Genomic DNA, 14228 nt, shown 5'->3' with positions numbered 1-14228 from the left:
TAAATCTGAATAATCTCAATTCAATATCTGAAAAAGCATAATAAATTCATAAACAGTCTGTTCTTCAATCTGTTCTCGATTCTACACTGTCTAATATTTCAAGAACGTCATATATCAATCATATCTGATTCTGGCAATGTCATAATTTGAAATCATATCAAAGCTCGATAAAACTTACATCCAGTTGAAACTCTTGTCGGTAGAAACACGGTACCGCAGTCGGATTGAAATTCTAACGAGCGGATCTTGCACAAACTTCAAATTCCTAAAATAAAAGGCGTAAGGATTTCTGGTAAGTGGCTCCTCCTATGGGCTGCATGTCTCGCGCATATGCGCGACCCTCCTCGGCGCATATGCGCGAGACATACTGGTCTCGGCAGTTTCCTTCTCGGCAGCTCGCGCATATGCGCGCACTTCTTCCACGCATGTGCGCGAGAAAGTCTGTCTCGATACTAGGCTGTAGCAACTGCTCGCGCATATGCGCGACTTCCCCCGCACATGTGCGCCCAGATCTCTGTCCCAGCATATAAGAATTCTACTACCTCGAGCATGTGCGCGCCTCACATCGCGCATGTGTGCGCAAAGTTCTGTCCTGGTTGCTTGGCTACTGCCCTCCTCGCGCATATGCGCGCCCAATCTCGCGCATATGCGCGAGATGTTCTGTCTCGCAGCTATTGCTCTGCGCATATGCGCGCCTGTCTTCGGCGCATATGCGCCACCAGTTCTGTCTTTCACTCATCTTCATGCATTTTCTTTTCAAATACATTCCAAGCCCACTAATTGCACTTTAGCCCCTGAAATCTTCATTAATTACAATTCTGTAAATTCATTCATATCTAATTACAGTGCTAAATTCTCAGGCCTTACACTGGTCCTCTTTGATTTGGTCTAGGGTCGAGATTTAGAAGCATAAACGCAACTAGGGTTTCGTGGTAGGTGGCAGAAAAAATTTCCAACAACTTTCAGTCATTGGTTGTAGGTCCTAAGGGGACTAGAACAAGTGTTTTAGGGGCTGGTCATGTAGTTTTGAGTCATGGTTTAAGTTGGGAGAAGTTTGATTAAGTTTCGGATTAAAACCGAGACCTCGGTCCAAGTTTTGAAACGAATCGTATAAGTTATGAAATGGGCTCGATTTTACGTCTAAGAAACGATTATAAATAGTTTTTGAGGTGTTTTAGGAGTTCAGTTGGCTTCGGGTCGAAATTTTGAGGTCCATGGGTAAAACGGTCAATTAGGGTTTACAGGGGCAAAATAGTCATTTTTCACCCGATTGAGTTAGCAGTCCTGGTAGCGCCATGATCACAAAATCACACGTTTTTAATGCATATGCTATCATGAACATGACCTTTTATAGAAATATGAAAATTACGTTGCATGCTTGATTTTAAGAAAAGTTTACGTATTTGCATGATTTTTATAAGTGATGAATATGATAACGTGTTTTGAAGGAAGATAGTTGGTTGTGACTAAATACGATGGTACGATAATACGATGACATGTAAAGCCAAGGTTCAGTGAATGGGTAATACTGCTGCTGATGTCCCAGCCACCGGGTACCGCGGTTATACGTAGATGGATCCATCGACTAATACGATAATACGAAAATCGCAACTAATGAACGGAATTCAAATAAAGAAAATTGATCACCTATATGTTGATATGATGCGATATGAACATGTTTATGTTTATGTTCACGCTTTTAAGATCATGAAGTTTATATTAAGTACATTACTTTTCACTGTTGCATGTTATATATATGTACTTGTTATAACGATTTTGGTGTATTGAGCCTTTAAACTCACTAGGCGTGAATGATGCAGGTGAACGTATTGATGAGGAGATTGGCGGCGCCGAAGGCTCAGTAGGTGGGGCTGGATGTGCGCACGCTAACCCGATGACTGTACTTTTCCGCCCATCATGTTTATGAGATAGGAGAGATCATGGATATCATTTTATTATTTATATGTTTATGGTTGACAGGACTTACATGTTGTTTATTTGAGCTCTTTTAAGTTGAAATACTTTTACTCAGTAGTTGAATACCTGTTATTCTAAAATCATGTGATTGAAGGTGGATATTGCATGCATGCCTATAGTAATATATTTTTGAAATAAAAATGTGTATTCAGAGATTTAGCTTGTAAAAAAAAAATTAACAGTATTTTTAGTAGTAGACATTTCATATTCTCTGAAGCTCGTGTACTTGCGACGATTGCCCAAAATATTACGATGATTTACGAAGTACCTCATCGCTACTAGCGATGGTTTGCTGATACAGTCGCTACTAACAATATCGTTTTACTAAACCGTGGCTAATTTACCATGATATCATAAAACCGTGAGTAATTTTAAATATGTGGGCAAATTCAAAATTGCAAAGAATTAAAGAAAAACCATAGCAATGATTTCTCTAATTTCGTCGCTAAGTTAGCGAGTGTTTTTGTCGTGTCTGTGTTTCTCCCGTGTTTCACATTTCATTTACGCACTCGATGCCAGTTTCCGTGATCCAGCACCATATAATTGGAAATGAAAAGAAAAAGCTAGGAGTGAACAAGGATGTCGATAGGCGACATGTTAGGAGTTTTGATGACAGACTGACTGAATTTTTTGGCGTAAAACTTAGACTTTTATGACAATTACAAGGCATCATGAATGCACATAAGATCGTTTACTTCATTTCTTCACCAAGAAAATACAACCTCAGAGTAAGTTCTCAAAGAACTCTTAATTCATCTCATTGTCATAACTCGAAAATCTGATAGTTTCCTAAACCTTCTCTGTCGTTGTGCTACGTTGAGGGCTGCGAAGAGAAACGTCTTTACAATGGTGTACTTGCCCCGTTACTGGTAATGAATTCCCAATATCTTGCAACGGTGGTTTTTTTGATGCCAAAATCCCATTTCTTCTTTCCTCAGCTAGGATCTCTAGTTCGATGTCTATGTTGCTAGATTGGCAAGTTTCCTTTAAACGACGCAGACACATTCTCTTCTCTTTTGCTAGGTGTTTACCCAAAGAAAGAGGTGGCAACTCTTTCTGTCGTGCTTGTTCGTTGTTTTGCTCATCATTGAGCTCTTTTACCACTTTCTCAACCGCACATTTTTGAGGACAATGGTTCTCCTTCAAACAATAAGTCATAACCCTTTTTTCGTTTTCAAGCTGTTTTTTCAGAGGAAGTAACATAGTATCTCTATCCTCAATCTCCTCTGTCAAAGAAAAAAGTTCGAGTTGAAGTTTGCCGGCCTTGTTTTGAAAACAGAGAGCTTTTTCTTTCCATTCTTCCACCTGGACGAAGAAAGAGTGTAATGTAAGCCATGAGAAGTTAAACCAAGAAACACCTGATGAAAGAACAAGAATAGTGGAGCCTTACACTGTGTCTCAATGTTTGGATTTCGTAATCGGAACTGAGTGCTCGATTTTCCCAGAAATCGCGTGAAGTTCTAAGTTCTTCCATTTCTCCTCTTACCTGACCCAACATTTCTTGCATCTGTGACCACTGCTCAGTCTCGGCTCTAACCTGCTCCACAATTCTGCGAATAATGGCGTTGCATCGTCCCGAGCATTTGTTCTTGTCTTGTAAAGTTGGTTCCTGTTTATCGAACATTTATTAACACATGGATATGATGAAGGGTGTAGGAAAACGGACCCTCACATTGGGCTAAAAAGTCACAACTGACTGCATTAATACGAATCAAATATTTAAAATATAGAGCCCCCACCCTTCTCGTTTTACCAGACGATCCAAGGTCATTTGCTGTCATGAATAAGCCAAGACAGGGATTATAAATTAGCAAAACCATGGAGATAAACGCAATACAGTACGTAGTCAAGGCATTATGCTTAGACTGTCGCTTGCTGCCTTAAATAGGCCATGAAAAGCACTGCAGATGAACAGGATACTCGCAAAAGCCATTATAAGATCAAGCATTATTTGTGTTATTTTAAAATCTAAACTGAGTTTTTCACTTGGATACTGAGATTTACTGTCCACCAAAATTTCAAATTTGGTCAGATTTTGTGCTCAGGCTCAACTGGATATGTTCTCAGCGACATAAAATGACAACAGAAACAAAAGAAATCTGAAACAGAATCAGATACTAGAGTTGATAATTGGTCCACGAGTATTAATTGACGTGTTGTATTCAGGCAGTGAGATTTTGGGGCAGTGTGAAGCAACCGAACCATCCAGCAAGCTGTTTATTTCAAATCTTTTGCTAAATAAGTGCTTTTCACAAATCTCACACAATTACTTGATATTTCACTTATGTGGTATAATAAGATATATACACGGCGAAAATAATCTTGATAAAGTATAGCCAAAAATTTCAAATTTAATCTACCATTAAGCCACAAAAACATAGAATTAATCATTTTTACCAGTACATTATACATGCACCAAGAAATTGGAACTTATCATACATGTACCAAGAAACTAGAACGTAACAGATGAAGTAAGCTCAATCGGAACAACCATATTCAATCTGAAATAACATGGAAAACATTATAAAAAAACTGAGAAGAAATCATAATCTTTCCTGATACAGTTGCCTGGTGGAGGAACTCGAGAATTCAGGGCATAAATCTATTTGCTTGGATGCAGAAGCAGAGCTAGCTACAGAACTATTGGCTGTGCTAGAAAGCATTGACACGTACTCTTCCTCCACTCTATCCAACACCCCTTTCGACAATTCCTCCATTTTCTTTCTCAGCGTATCCATCTGCACATCGATTAATTTTTAAAACAATCAGAGCCCACGAGAATGTTTTGCTTGAAAGAGGTTTTCATACACATAATTTGGTACGCACAAGAAAACGTATGAATCGATAATGAGTGAAGTATTAATTGATTATAACAAAATGATCCAGAAACAGTGTTCTTACATCATTGGAGTTATTTTTGATTGTGGAATTCAAATCTCTGCTCTCACTGATGGACAAACTTGGTTCAGCAAGTTCTTGCAATTCTTTGGAACAACTTTCTAGAGATAAGCTCCCAAATTTCTCGAGCCGGCTCTGCAAAATGCATGCTTTCTTGTCAAAGTTGCTGCAATTTTTAACTTTAATTCTTGACTCCTTTCTCAACTCCTCGATCTTCTCTTCTAAATCTTCAATCTCCTCCTCCAAAACCGCCTTCGCTTTATTCCCGTCAAAAATCTTTTCTTTGCCCTGAAAATCAACAGAACAAAATAAACACAATCTGATTCGAAACAGTAATCAATCAAAACCCGATGGTGGGATCTTGGATGAAGAAAAGGAACGTACAGAGACGAGTGTCTGAATAGCTGATCTCAGAGTCCTCTCCATCTTTACTCTGTTCCTCTCCAATTTTCTTAGAGCAAACTCTCTCTCCATTCTCAGGAAATTACACTCGGCCCTCAGTACTTCTGCTTGAAACCTCCATTTCACCTCCTTAAAACCACCACCGTCATTGTAGCCTCCTTCCTCTTCTTTTTCCACCACTCGTTCTCCCTTCTCGACTGCTAATGCATTCGAGGTCGAGTCCAATAACACAATCGAAAGTTCAGTATCATTCTTTTGATCAAACCGGTTCCCCAGCTTCCCATTGGAAGGAAAGGTGTAGTCTTGCTGCATGACTGATGGGTTGCTGCTGTTGTGGTTGTAGTGGGCGGCGGCTGGCTTCGGTTGCTTACGGCGTGTTCTACGGCTGCGGGTGAAGTTGAGGATCTTGGGACTGGGCGGAGGCGGCGGCGCTGGGTGCCATTTGGTTCTTCTTGAAGTTGCCGACACGCTCTCTGTCCGAGTCCCAGTGGGCATAGTGTAGTGTAATGATGCAACTGAGCCAGCAGAATCGGAGTTGCTTTTTTGGGGTTTAGGAGGAATTTGAATTATCGCCAACGCACAGTTTATATAGCTTGACCTGTGCACTTACCATTTTATATAGAATTTGTATTTGATGTTAAATATTACAGTCATACTTGCGTACCACAATTCAATTGAAATGTTAATTCGAACGTAGAAAAACGGTTGCTCCCCAATCAATAATCCAACTTGAAATTTAAAATATATATTTATATATAAAATAGGTTGGTGTATCGTTTTTTCGCGCCTTTTAAAATTTTTGTTTTGACGTTCAAAACTTTATTTGAGCGTCATATGATTTAAAACATTCACATGATATTTAGATCTGTTTACCTTTGCGTATTTAACGCTGGACATCAAATCAATCCCGGATTAACGGAGTTGGTTCTTCTTGTAAATCCTTTCGAACGAATTTTATTCTTTTGATCATCTAATAAAATAAAAGATTGGAGACTGAACGTTTTAAATTCTCTCAAAAATTACTCTTACGCAAAAACTACTCCTACACAAAAACAACATGAACATCTTAAATTCTCTCAAAAATCACTCTTACGCAAAAACCACTCCTACGCAAAACCCCACCAACTTGCTATGTTGGCAGCTGCACATGGTAACTTGGACGCTGCTATTAATGGCAGATACAATAAAATATATTACAGCGTCCGTCATTGATGATGATATTTTGTCTTAATTTTGCAAAACTGCACAATCTATCTTATTTTCAAAATTAATTTTTTTAAAAAATAACTGTCTAATATTCCCTACGATTTGTACCACTATTAATTTAAAAATTACATATATCGGCTTCAAGATATATGTTCATCTTACAGTTTTTCCATTAAATATGATGGAACAATTGGGATCAAGTTAAAATCTCAGATGATAGGTAATTTTGAAACATAGAGAGAATAAATGTAAGATTGCTAAAATCGGGGTATTTTATATTTTAACTTCGATCAATTTTTTTTAAGAAAATGACATTTTCAAATTTATTTCAAATACATTTGAGAATATCATTTTCTTAAAAAAAGAGTTGACCGATGTTATTTAATCAATTTTCCCTTAAAATCTCGTGGNGTTGAATATAATATTATGAAAAAATTCCCATGAGAAAAATGTTACATGTATGGAAGGAGCCCACCCAAAGACACGTTACTACTGCTGCGTGAAGGGGACAGATATCACAAGGTACGAGGTGGGCTCCATCAATTTTCCCATTGTACTTGTAAATTGTTCTTTACTCCTACATTCAAACATAAATTATTTGTCAACTGATCCACAACAAAATATATTTGTATTCTCTAACCTCACATTTATTTATTTTGGATGAAAATCGATACAAATTATTAAAAATATGGTATTAATATATGATATTTAAGTACAAATTTTTTCGAATTTGATATTAATATATGATTTTTAAACACTCAAATATGCATAAAATATTGATATTAATTACACATATGTATTTTAGGATGAAAATAGATTAAAAAAAACATAGTACTAATATATGTTATTTGAGTATCAATTGTTTCAGATATGATACTAATACATGATTTTGAGTGCTCAAACATGTGTAGCAAATTTGGATATTAATAAAGTTTTTCTAATTTTATCCTCAAAATCTTGTCTTTTGTACCAGATCTAAAACAGTTGATACTAAAATATATATTAGTACCATATTTTCAATATTTTGTACATATTTTCATCTGAAAATTCATGTCATTAATATCAGTATTTTTTATACGTGTTTGTATACTCAAAAATCATATATTAGTATCGGATCTTAAACCATTAGTATTCAAATATCATATTAACATCAATTTTTAATGTTTTGTGCTGATTTTCATCCAAGAAAATAAATAAGAACTTAGGAAGTGCAAAAATATTTTATTGTAGATCAAAGAGTGTAAACATATTTTTTCTGACACGGAAACTGAAGCAAATTTTTGTTTGCTTTTGTGGATTTTGGAGCAATTTTTTTTCTTCTTGTTTATTAAATTATTATTATATTCATATTAATTCAAAAAAAAATATGTTATATTCATATTTATATTTATTTATTCAGGAGGGCCGTGCCGTTTCTGGTAGGGGTGAGCAAAATATCGGTCAAACCGAGAAAACCGAAAAAACCGAAAAAATTTAGAAATTCGGTTCGGTTTAATCGGCTTAATCGGGTTATTCGGTTTAGAAATTCGGTTTAATCGGTTTATTCGGTTCGGTTCGGTTTTCTTGGGAAAAAATCGGTTAGACCGATAAAACCGAATATATATACATATATATATAATATATATGTTGGGCCTCAAATTTGGATAGGATGCATTTTTATTTCTACTGGGCTTTTTACATTTATATATATAATATATATGTTGCTCCCAGAATGCACATCTCCTTCGAATCCCAAGTTGAAAACAAAATCCCATTTCCTCGAAAAATTGTGTTAAATTGTCTTCGTTTTCTTAATTGATCAAACTTAGGCTAGGTGAATTGATTATCCCTGTATATTTGAATCATGTATTAAATTCAGTTGTAGTTTTGTGTAAATATGTTTAAAAAGTTTATTTAATAAAAAAAATCAGTTATTTCGGTCGAAAACCGAAATAATCGAATTTTTATCGGTTCGGTTTCCTCGGTTTTCTTTTCAAAATTCGGTCGGTTCGGTTTTCCAAAAAAAAAATCGGTCGGTTCGGTTTTCGAAAAGTTCGGTTCGGTCGGTTCGGTTCTGACCGATTACACACCCCTAGTTTCTGGTGTATGTCATACTTCGTGTGTTTTTCTAACAATTATTTGCCATTCTTTCAAATTTTTTTTTGTCCCCATCACATTTATTTCATTTTGAAATTTCATAATATAATACGGACACCAACGGGAAGAGATAATAGGGAAATTTTTAAAATTTTACTTGACATTTGGAAAATTACTATTAAATTTGGTTGTTTTTTTTTAAAAAAACTCTTGTAAGACAGTCTAATGGATCAATTTCGTGAGTCGAATCTCTTATTTGGGTCATCCATGAAAAAATATTAATTTTTATACTAAGAGTATTACTTTTTATTGTGAATATCGGTAGGGTTGACCCGTCTCACAGATAAAAATTCGTGAGACCGTCTCACGAATTTTTCTTACTCGTTTTTTAAATGTTTCTCATACAGTTAGGTACCCTTGATTTAATTCAAACCCCAAATTTTATATTTTCAAAAAAATACTAAATATACTTGACCCTAAATAAAAACGATATAACTAGTTAAAGGGAGTAATTTGAACCTAATTCCACATAATGACTGTTTTAAAAGCTTAATGACAAACACTTTGAAATTCAAAAAATTTTAAATTCAGTTTAGGATAAATAACAACAAGAGATTAGTTGATTGGTAATGGGTGATTTGTCGTATGCACAAAATTGTATGGAATGTCATGTAATATGGGTGACATAATTTCCCACCGAACATTGGAAGCTAGTCATTATACTGTTATAGGGGTGAATCATTTGAAACATCCTCAAATCCAATTTGTTTTTTCAAACAATTAGGAAAGATTCTGTTAAAAATCGAAATCCAAAAAGAATTTAAAGGGGTGGATAAATTTTTTAAAAAAAATATTTTGATTTTTTTTTAAAAAAGTGACTCTAGCAGTTCTACGTGTTGAGATCGATTCTCAGTCAGCTTGACAGAAAAGAACGACCACTTCGAAAGGATTTTCTAAAGCGCATAAAGTTTAGCTGGATACACTGAACACAAGTACACAGTTGGCTATTGTAAGAACAAGATTTTAATAAATAAGAGACATGTAAGATAATTAAGATAATCAACAGAAAGTAAATGAGATATATGTTTATGGAAGTTCGAAGAAAATCTTTCTGGGTTTTTTCTCTTTATTATACAAGAAAGATTCTATTAGTAGACTTTAATCGATAAATAGTTTGTACACACCCATTTCAGTAAATGAATTCATGGTCAGCATGACCTCGGGTCTTTGAGTATCCGGGAAGGGAAAGTAGGAGGATGACGGAGAGAAGACCCAGGCAGATCGACTCCGGTATGAGGTCTCGGGGGGCGAGGAAGTGAGTTTTGGGCTCGCGAGGAAAGGGCGGAAGCTAAACACTGCCACACTGGGGCTCGAACTCCCAATGTCAGGAGCGAAAGGTCGGTAATGGTTCGATGGATGAAGAGGAAGAAGACGTATAATCTAGGAGATTCTGGATATATTTAGCATTAAATATTTTCCTAGATATTTGTCTATCTATATATGGAAAGATATCGGGATGAGGAAGAATTCAAAATACAATCATGAAGTAAATGATATGATCAGTTGAAGTGTATGGTCCAAAATTAAGACAACATACTCCAACTGCATGCGAACTTAGGAAACATGAAAAAAGGCTAATTAATTGATTTTGATTGCTAATCGATTATGTGACATACACGCTTATATGTTAAATAGGATTTTATTATCATCATGCATAAAACTGTATTTTTAAGGATTATTCAAGTTGCGATCGAGTAACGGAGACCGAGGGCTGAAAAAACGTAAAATGTTTTTATTAAATAATTGTTTTTAATTATTTAAAATATGATTGATACTTTTTCTTATCTTTGAAAATAAAGAGTTTTGAAGTGATTTATACGACGGGACGAAAATTTTATCGGTGTTGGTTTTTCAACAAAAAATACAAACGTTTTGGCAACCCGACTATTAAATTCACAAACTTATTTAAACAAAATAATTTTTAGTATTTAATTAAAGATTATTGGACCTAATTTGAGGGCTTAATAGGGCTAGGCCCTATTAGTAGAATAATTAACTATTTAAAAGTGTTGAACCCTACCCTAAACCTTCATACCTCACGCCACTTTCTGAAAATCCCTCCCCTAATTTCACACGGCACACACTCAATAAATTGAAGAGAAATTTTCGAAGGAGTTTCAAGGATTTCAGCCTAGGTTTCTTCCTCATCGTCATTCCTCAATCGCCATCGAATAATCGTGCGTTTAAAACACAAAGGCACGCCATAAATCTCCTTTTCTCATCTATCACATCGTATTATCGTTTTAAATATCATATGCATGACAAACATGAAGTGTTTTGCTTATTTTGGATTGGTGAACATGCATGTATCTAATCCATGATGTTTGATCCCAAAAACTTGTGCTATTCACGTCAAGAGGCTGCCATGATGTTAAGTAATTGTCAAGTAAAGTTTTTACATGATTTAGAGTCCTAAAACACCCACCATACAAGCTGTTAAATCAAACAAAGCTAGCTGGTAAGGGAAAGTGTTGTCATGGGTTTGGGGTGATCGGTTTTGGGAGCTTGGACGTTGGTTCGTTCTTGGCCTGAGTCAAGGCTTAGACAGGGTCGATGAGGGGTCAAAGAGAGAGTCCTAGCCATACTAGGACTCGAGTACAGGGCTCAGGAAGGAGTCCTAGCTTGTTAGGACTCCCAGAGAAGGAGCAGCACAGCGCGCCTTGGTACAGCAGCGCGCAGGGGGGGTGCGGTCTAGCCAGGGGTCACGGGCAGGGCTAGGAGGATACCTTAGGGTCCTAGGCGAGTGCACAACATGAGGGTTCAGGGGCTGGAGCGTCGGCTGGAAGCTGGCAACCAAATCGTAGAGTCCTCGGCGATAAGGAGTCTCGGCCAGAATGCGTATGGGTTGGGGGCTTCGGTTTTCAACTTTGGGGCTGGGCTCTTTGGTTCTTAGGGTCCTTAGAAGGTTTAGGAAGGGGCTGGCTCAGTGTGGTCAGAGCATGGCTCGAGGAAAATCCATGGTGGTTCGGGTTTAGCTTGGGCGAAGGGCTAGGTTTGGTTCCTTACAAAAATTAATTGAAACACGACTCACGGGGTTGAGTCGAGGTTCACGGGGGCTAAAATAATATAAAAAGTTTAAGTTTTAAGTTTAGGAATTTTATTCTAAAGTTTGGGATTTTTCGGGATTAGAACACCGTCAAACGATTAATTAAAGATTAATTGAAAAGCCTAGTTTTTAGGCTAAATAAAATTATGAGAATTTTAATTTAAGCTTAAATAATTATTTGGGACATGTTTCAATGAATTCAAGAAAAAGTCAAAGTCAAGGAATTTTACGTCCAGGGGTAAAACGGTCTTTTTACACTGAAAATTTAGTAAAAGTCATGACAGTGCTCTAAATGATGTTTTTATGCTATTATGATTATTTTTAAAGGTTCATGAAATTTTACATGTTGAATTATGATTTTTAAATGTCCATGGATTTTTATGATTTAAGGTTGACATTTAAAATACATGTTGCATGCTTGGTTTCAAAAGAAAAATGATATTTGTGTATAATTTTATAAAGTGATGAAAAGATGAAAACATTGATGAAAGTGAAGTAATTGTGACTAATGAGGATTTGAGGATATGATGATATGATTGAGGATAGGCCAAGGCTCAGTTGACGATCATGTGTCGCTGATGTCCCCGCTGCCCATTACTGTGGTTACATGTAGATGGATCCATCGACTTTTGAGAATTGAGAAAAGTCACAATTAACGATCTGATTACTCTAATAGACGGAAGACTCCTGAGTCTAGATGACTCTAATAGATGGAAGACTCCTGAGATTACTTCATCTTTCAATGCATAAATCGAATTAAAATATACCGCAATAGCGTTCAAGATATAAGCTAATGACGATGATGCCATTTTGAGAATATATCTAGTAATTTTATAAAGAAAATACCGATTGTGATGAAAATCGGAAGATAAAAGCACAAATAATTTGTAAAAAATGTTTTGAAGTAAGAAAAGAATGAGCTAAACTGAGGTAATTATGTACGGTGACTTTTTGAATTTCCTCTTATAAGACACATGACTTTCTGTCATTGGAACAAAATATTTGTGAAATATTGATAAACTGATTTTGAGAAAACTAAATATTCAAACGTCACTTAAATTTTATTTGGAACTAAACTGAGTTAAGAATCAGTCTACTAAATGATAAGTTCAGTTCGTTGAGAGTACAAAAGATTAGTTTAGGAGACTAAACTGACATTCAATTGAGCTCAAGTAAACTGACTTCCGTCTTATCAGTTGAATTTCTTAAAACTTAATATTCCCCCTAAATTAAGCATTAAAATAAATCAATAAGTTCTAAAATAGTTCTAAAGTAAGAAACTAAGTCTTTGTTAGTGGCTTGGTGAAAATATGATGTGTATCTTTTTGCGTGTTTTTATTGTGTCATTTCGAGTCACATTCATGCATGTTTCGTGAGATTTCATTTATATTTAGAAGTTTTTATTATATGTTATGCATAGAAATTGTTTTTCAAGTGTTTGAGTTGATTTGTAGAAAATTTGGTCAAGAAAGATGGATCAAGTGACTAAAGTCGAGAAAGGCGAGCTAGGGCGGATGGAAATGTCCGCACCAGCGCACGCATGAAGAAGAATAGACAAAAAATTAAAGCAACGGGCGCTAGGGCGGGGGATATTGTCCGCCCTAATGGGCACAAGAAGAGAAACAGAGAAGATTTGCATGTAAGGAGCGCTAGGGTAGATGTTTTTGCCTGCCCTAGCACGCGTGGAAAAAAGATTTGCGAGCATGTCACGCTGGGGAGGGAAATTCCAAACTCCACAACGCGATTAAGAAGGAAAAAATATGCCCCTATTTCTTTCCAATTTTCTGGATGCTACCTGCTTGAAAAACCCTAGGACATATTTTTTTGGAACATTTCAGTTTTTATCAGCAAAGGAAAGCAAGCCGTATGCGAGGAGAAAAGAACCAGAGTCGAGGAAACTCGAAGAATTCGGCATTTTCGAGCAGTGTGTCTTCCATTCTTCGATTATTCTAGTATTTTTAGTTTAAGAACTTTCATTTAATTGTCGTGTTGAACATATAAGTATGAATTTCAGTAGCTAAAAGTGATCCTACCCCGAACGGTTGTTTGAACTAATTTAATCATCGCGTTGTGTTTTATTCTTGATTATATTATATTTTTCCTTCAATTATTGAACTCTAGCTAAATTTGATAATATTTTATATTGCGAGTGAGTTCGAGAGATTAATTTGCAATAGGAACGAGTAATATAATTTGTGGATTTACAATTTTCATTGACTTATGAAATTGAATACACGTTGATAGTAATAGACCAATAGGTCGAAAACTATGCATGCAATTCATTGTTGATAAATAATTAAAGATATTTAATGATTTCATCGTATCTAACTTGTAACGCCCGAAAATCAGTCCACGTAGACTGCATGCATGAAAATTATTAAATTGCTAAAATATTTTAATTAAATGATTTTCGGTGCATGAATGATATATTTTGAATAACTGAATGATTAATTGTGTAATTTTGCTCGATTGCATTATTTAAAGATTTTCAAGCGAATATCGGTGGTTGGCTGGGGACGGAGGACCGGACACGATTAAGTTGTTAAATATTTAAAAGCTAAAT

At 35.8% G+C, this 14228-nt stretch overlaps 1 protein-coding gene across 1 annotated transcript; it reads right to left on the bottom strand.

The window, feature by feature from the left end:
- Positions 1-2485: 2485 nt before the first annotated feature.
- Positions 2486-5871, bottom strand: LOC140986680 (uncharacterized). The gene is made up of 4 exons (XM_073454997.1): positions 5260-5871; positions 4879-5163; positions 3368-3586; positions 2486-3282 (listed from the first exon to the last, which is right to left on the bottom strand). The coding sequence occupies exons 1-4, from the start codon at positions 5770-5772 to the stop codon at positions 2767-2769; spliced, it is 1533 nt and encodes a 510-aa protein (XP_073311098.1). The 5' UTR covers positions 5773-5871; the 3' UTR covers positions 2486-2766.
- Positions 5872-14228: the final 8357 nt, after the last annotated feature.

This window comes from Primulina huaijiensis, chromosome 10 (assembly GCF_012295235.1).
Source record: "Primulina huaijiensis isolate GDHJ02 chromosome 10, ASM1229523v2, whole genome shotgun sequence".
Lineage (NCBI taxonomy): Eukaryota > Viridiplantae > Streptophyta > Magnoliopsida > Lamiales > Gesneriaceae > Primulina > Primulina huaijiensis.
This window is presented reverse-complemented; position numbering and strand designations above follow the sequence as displayed.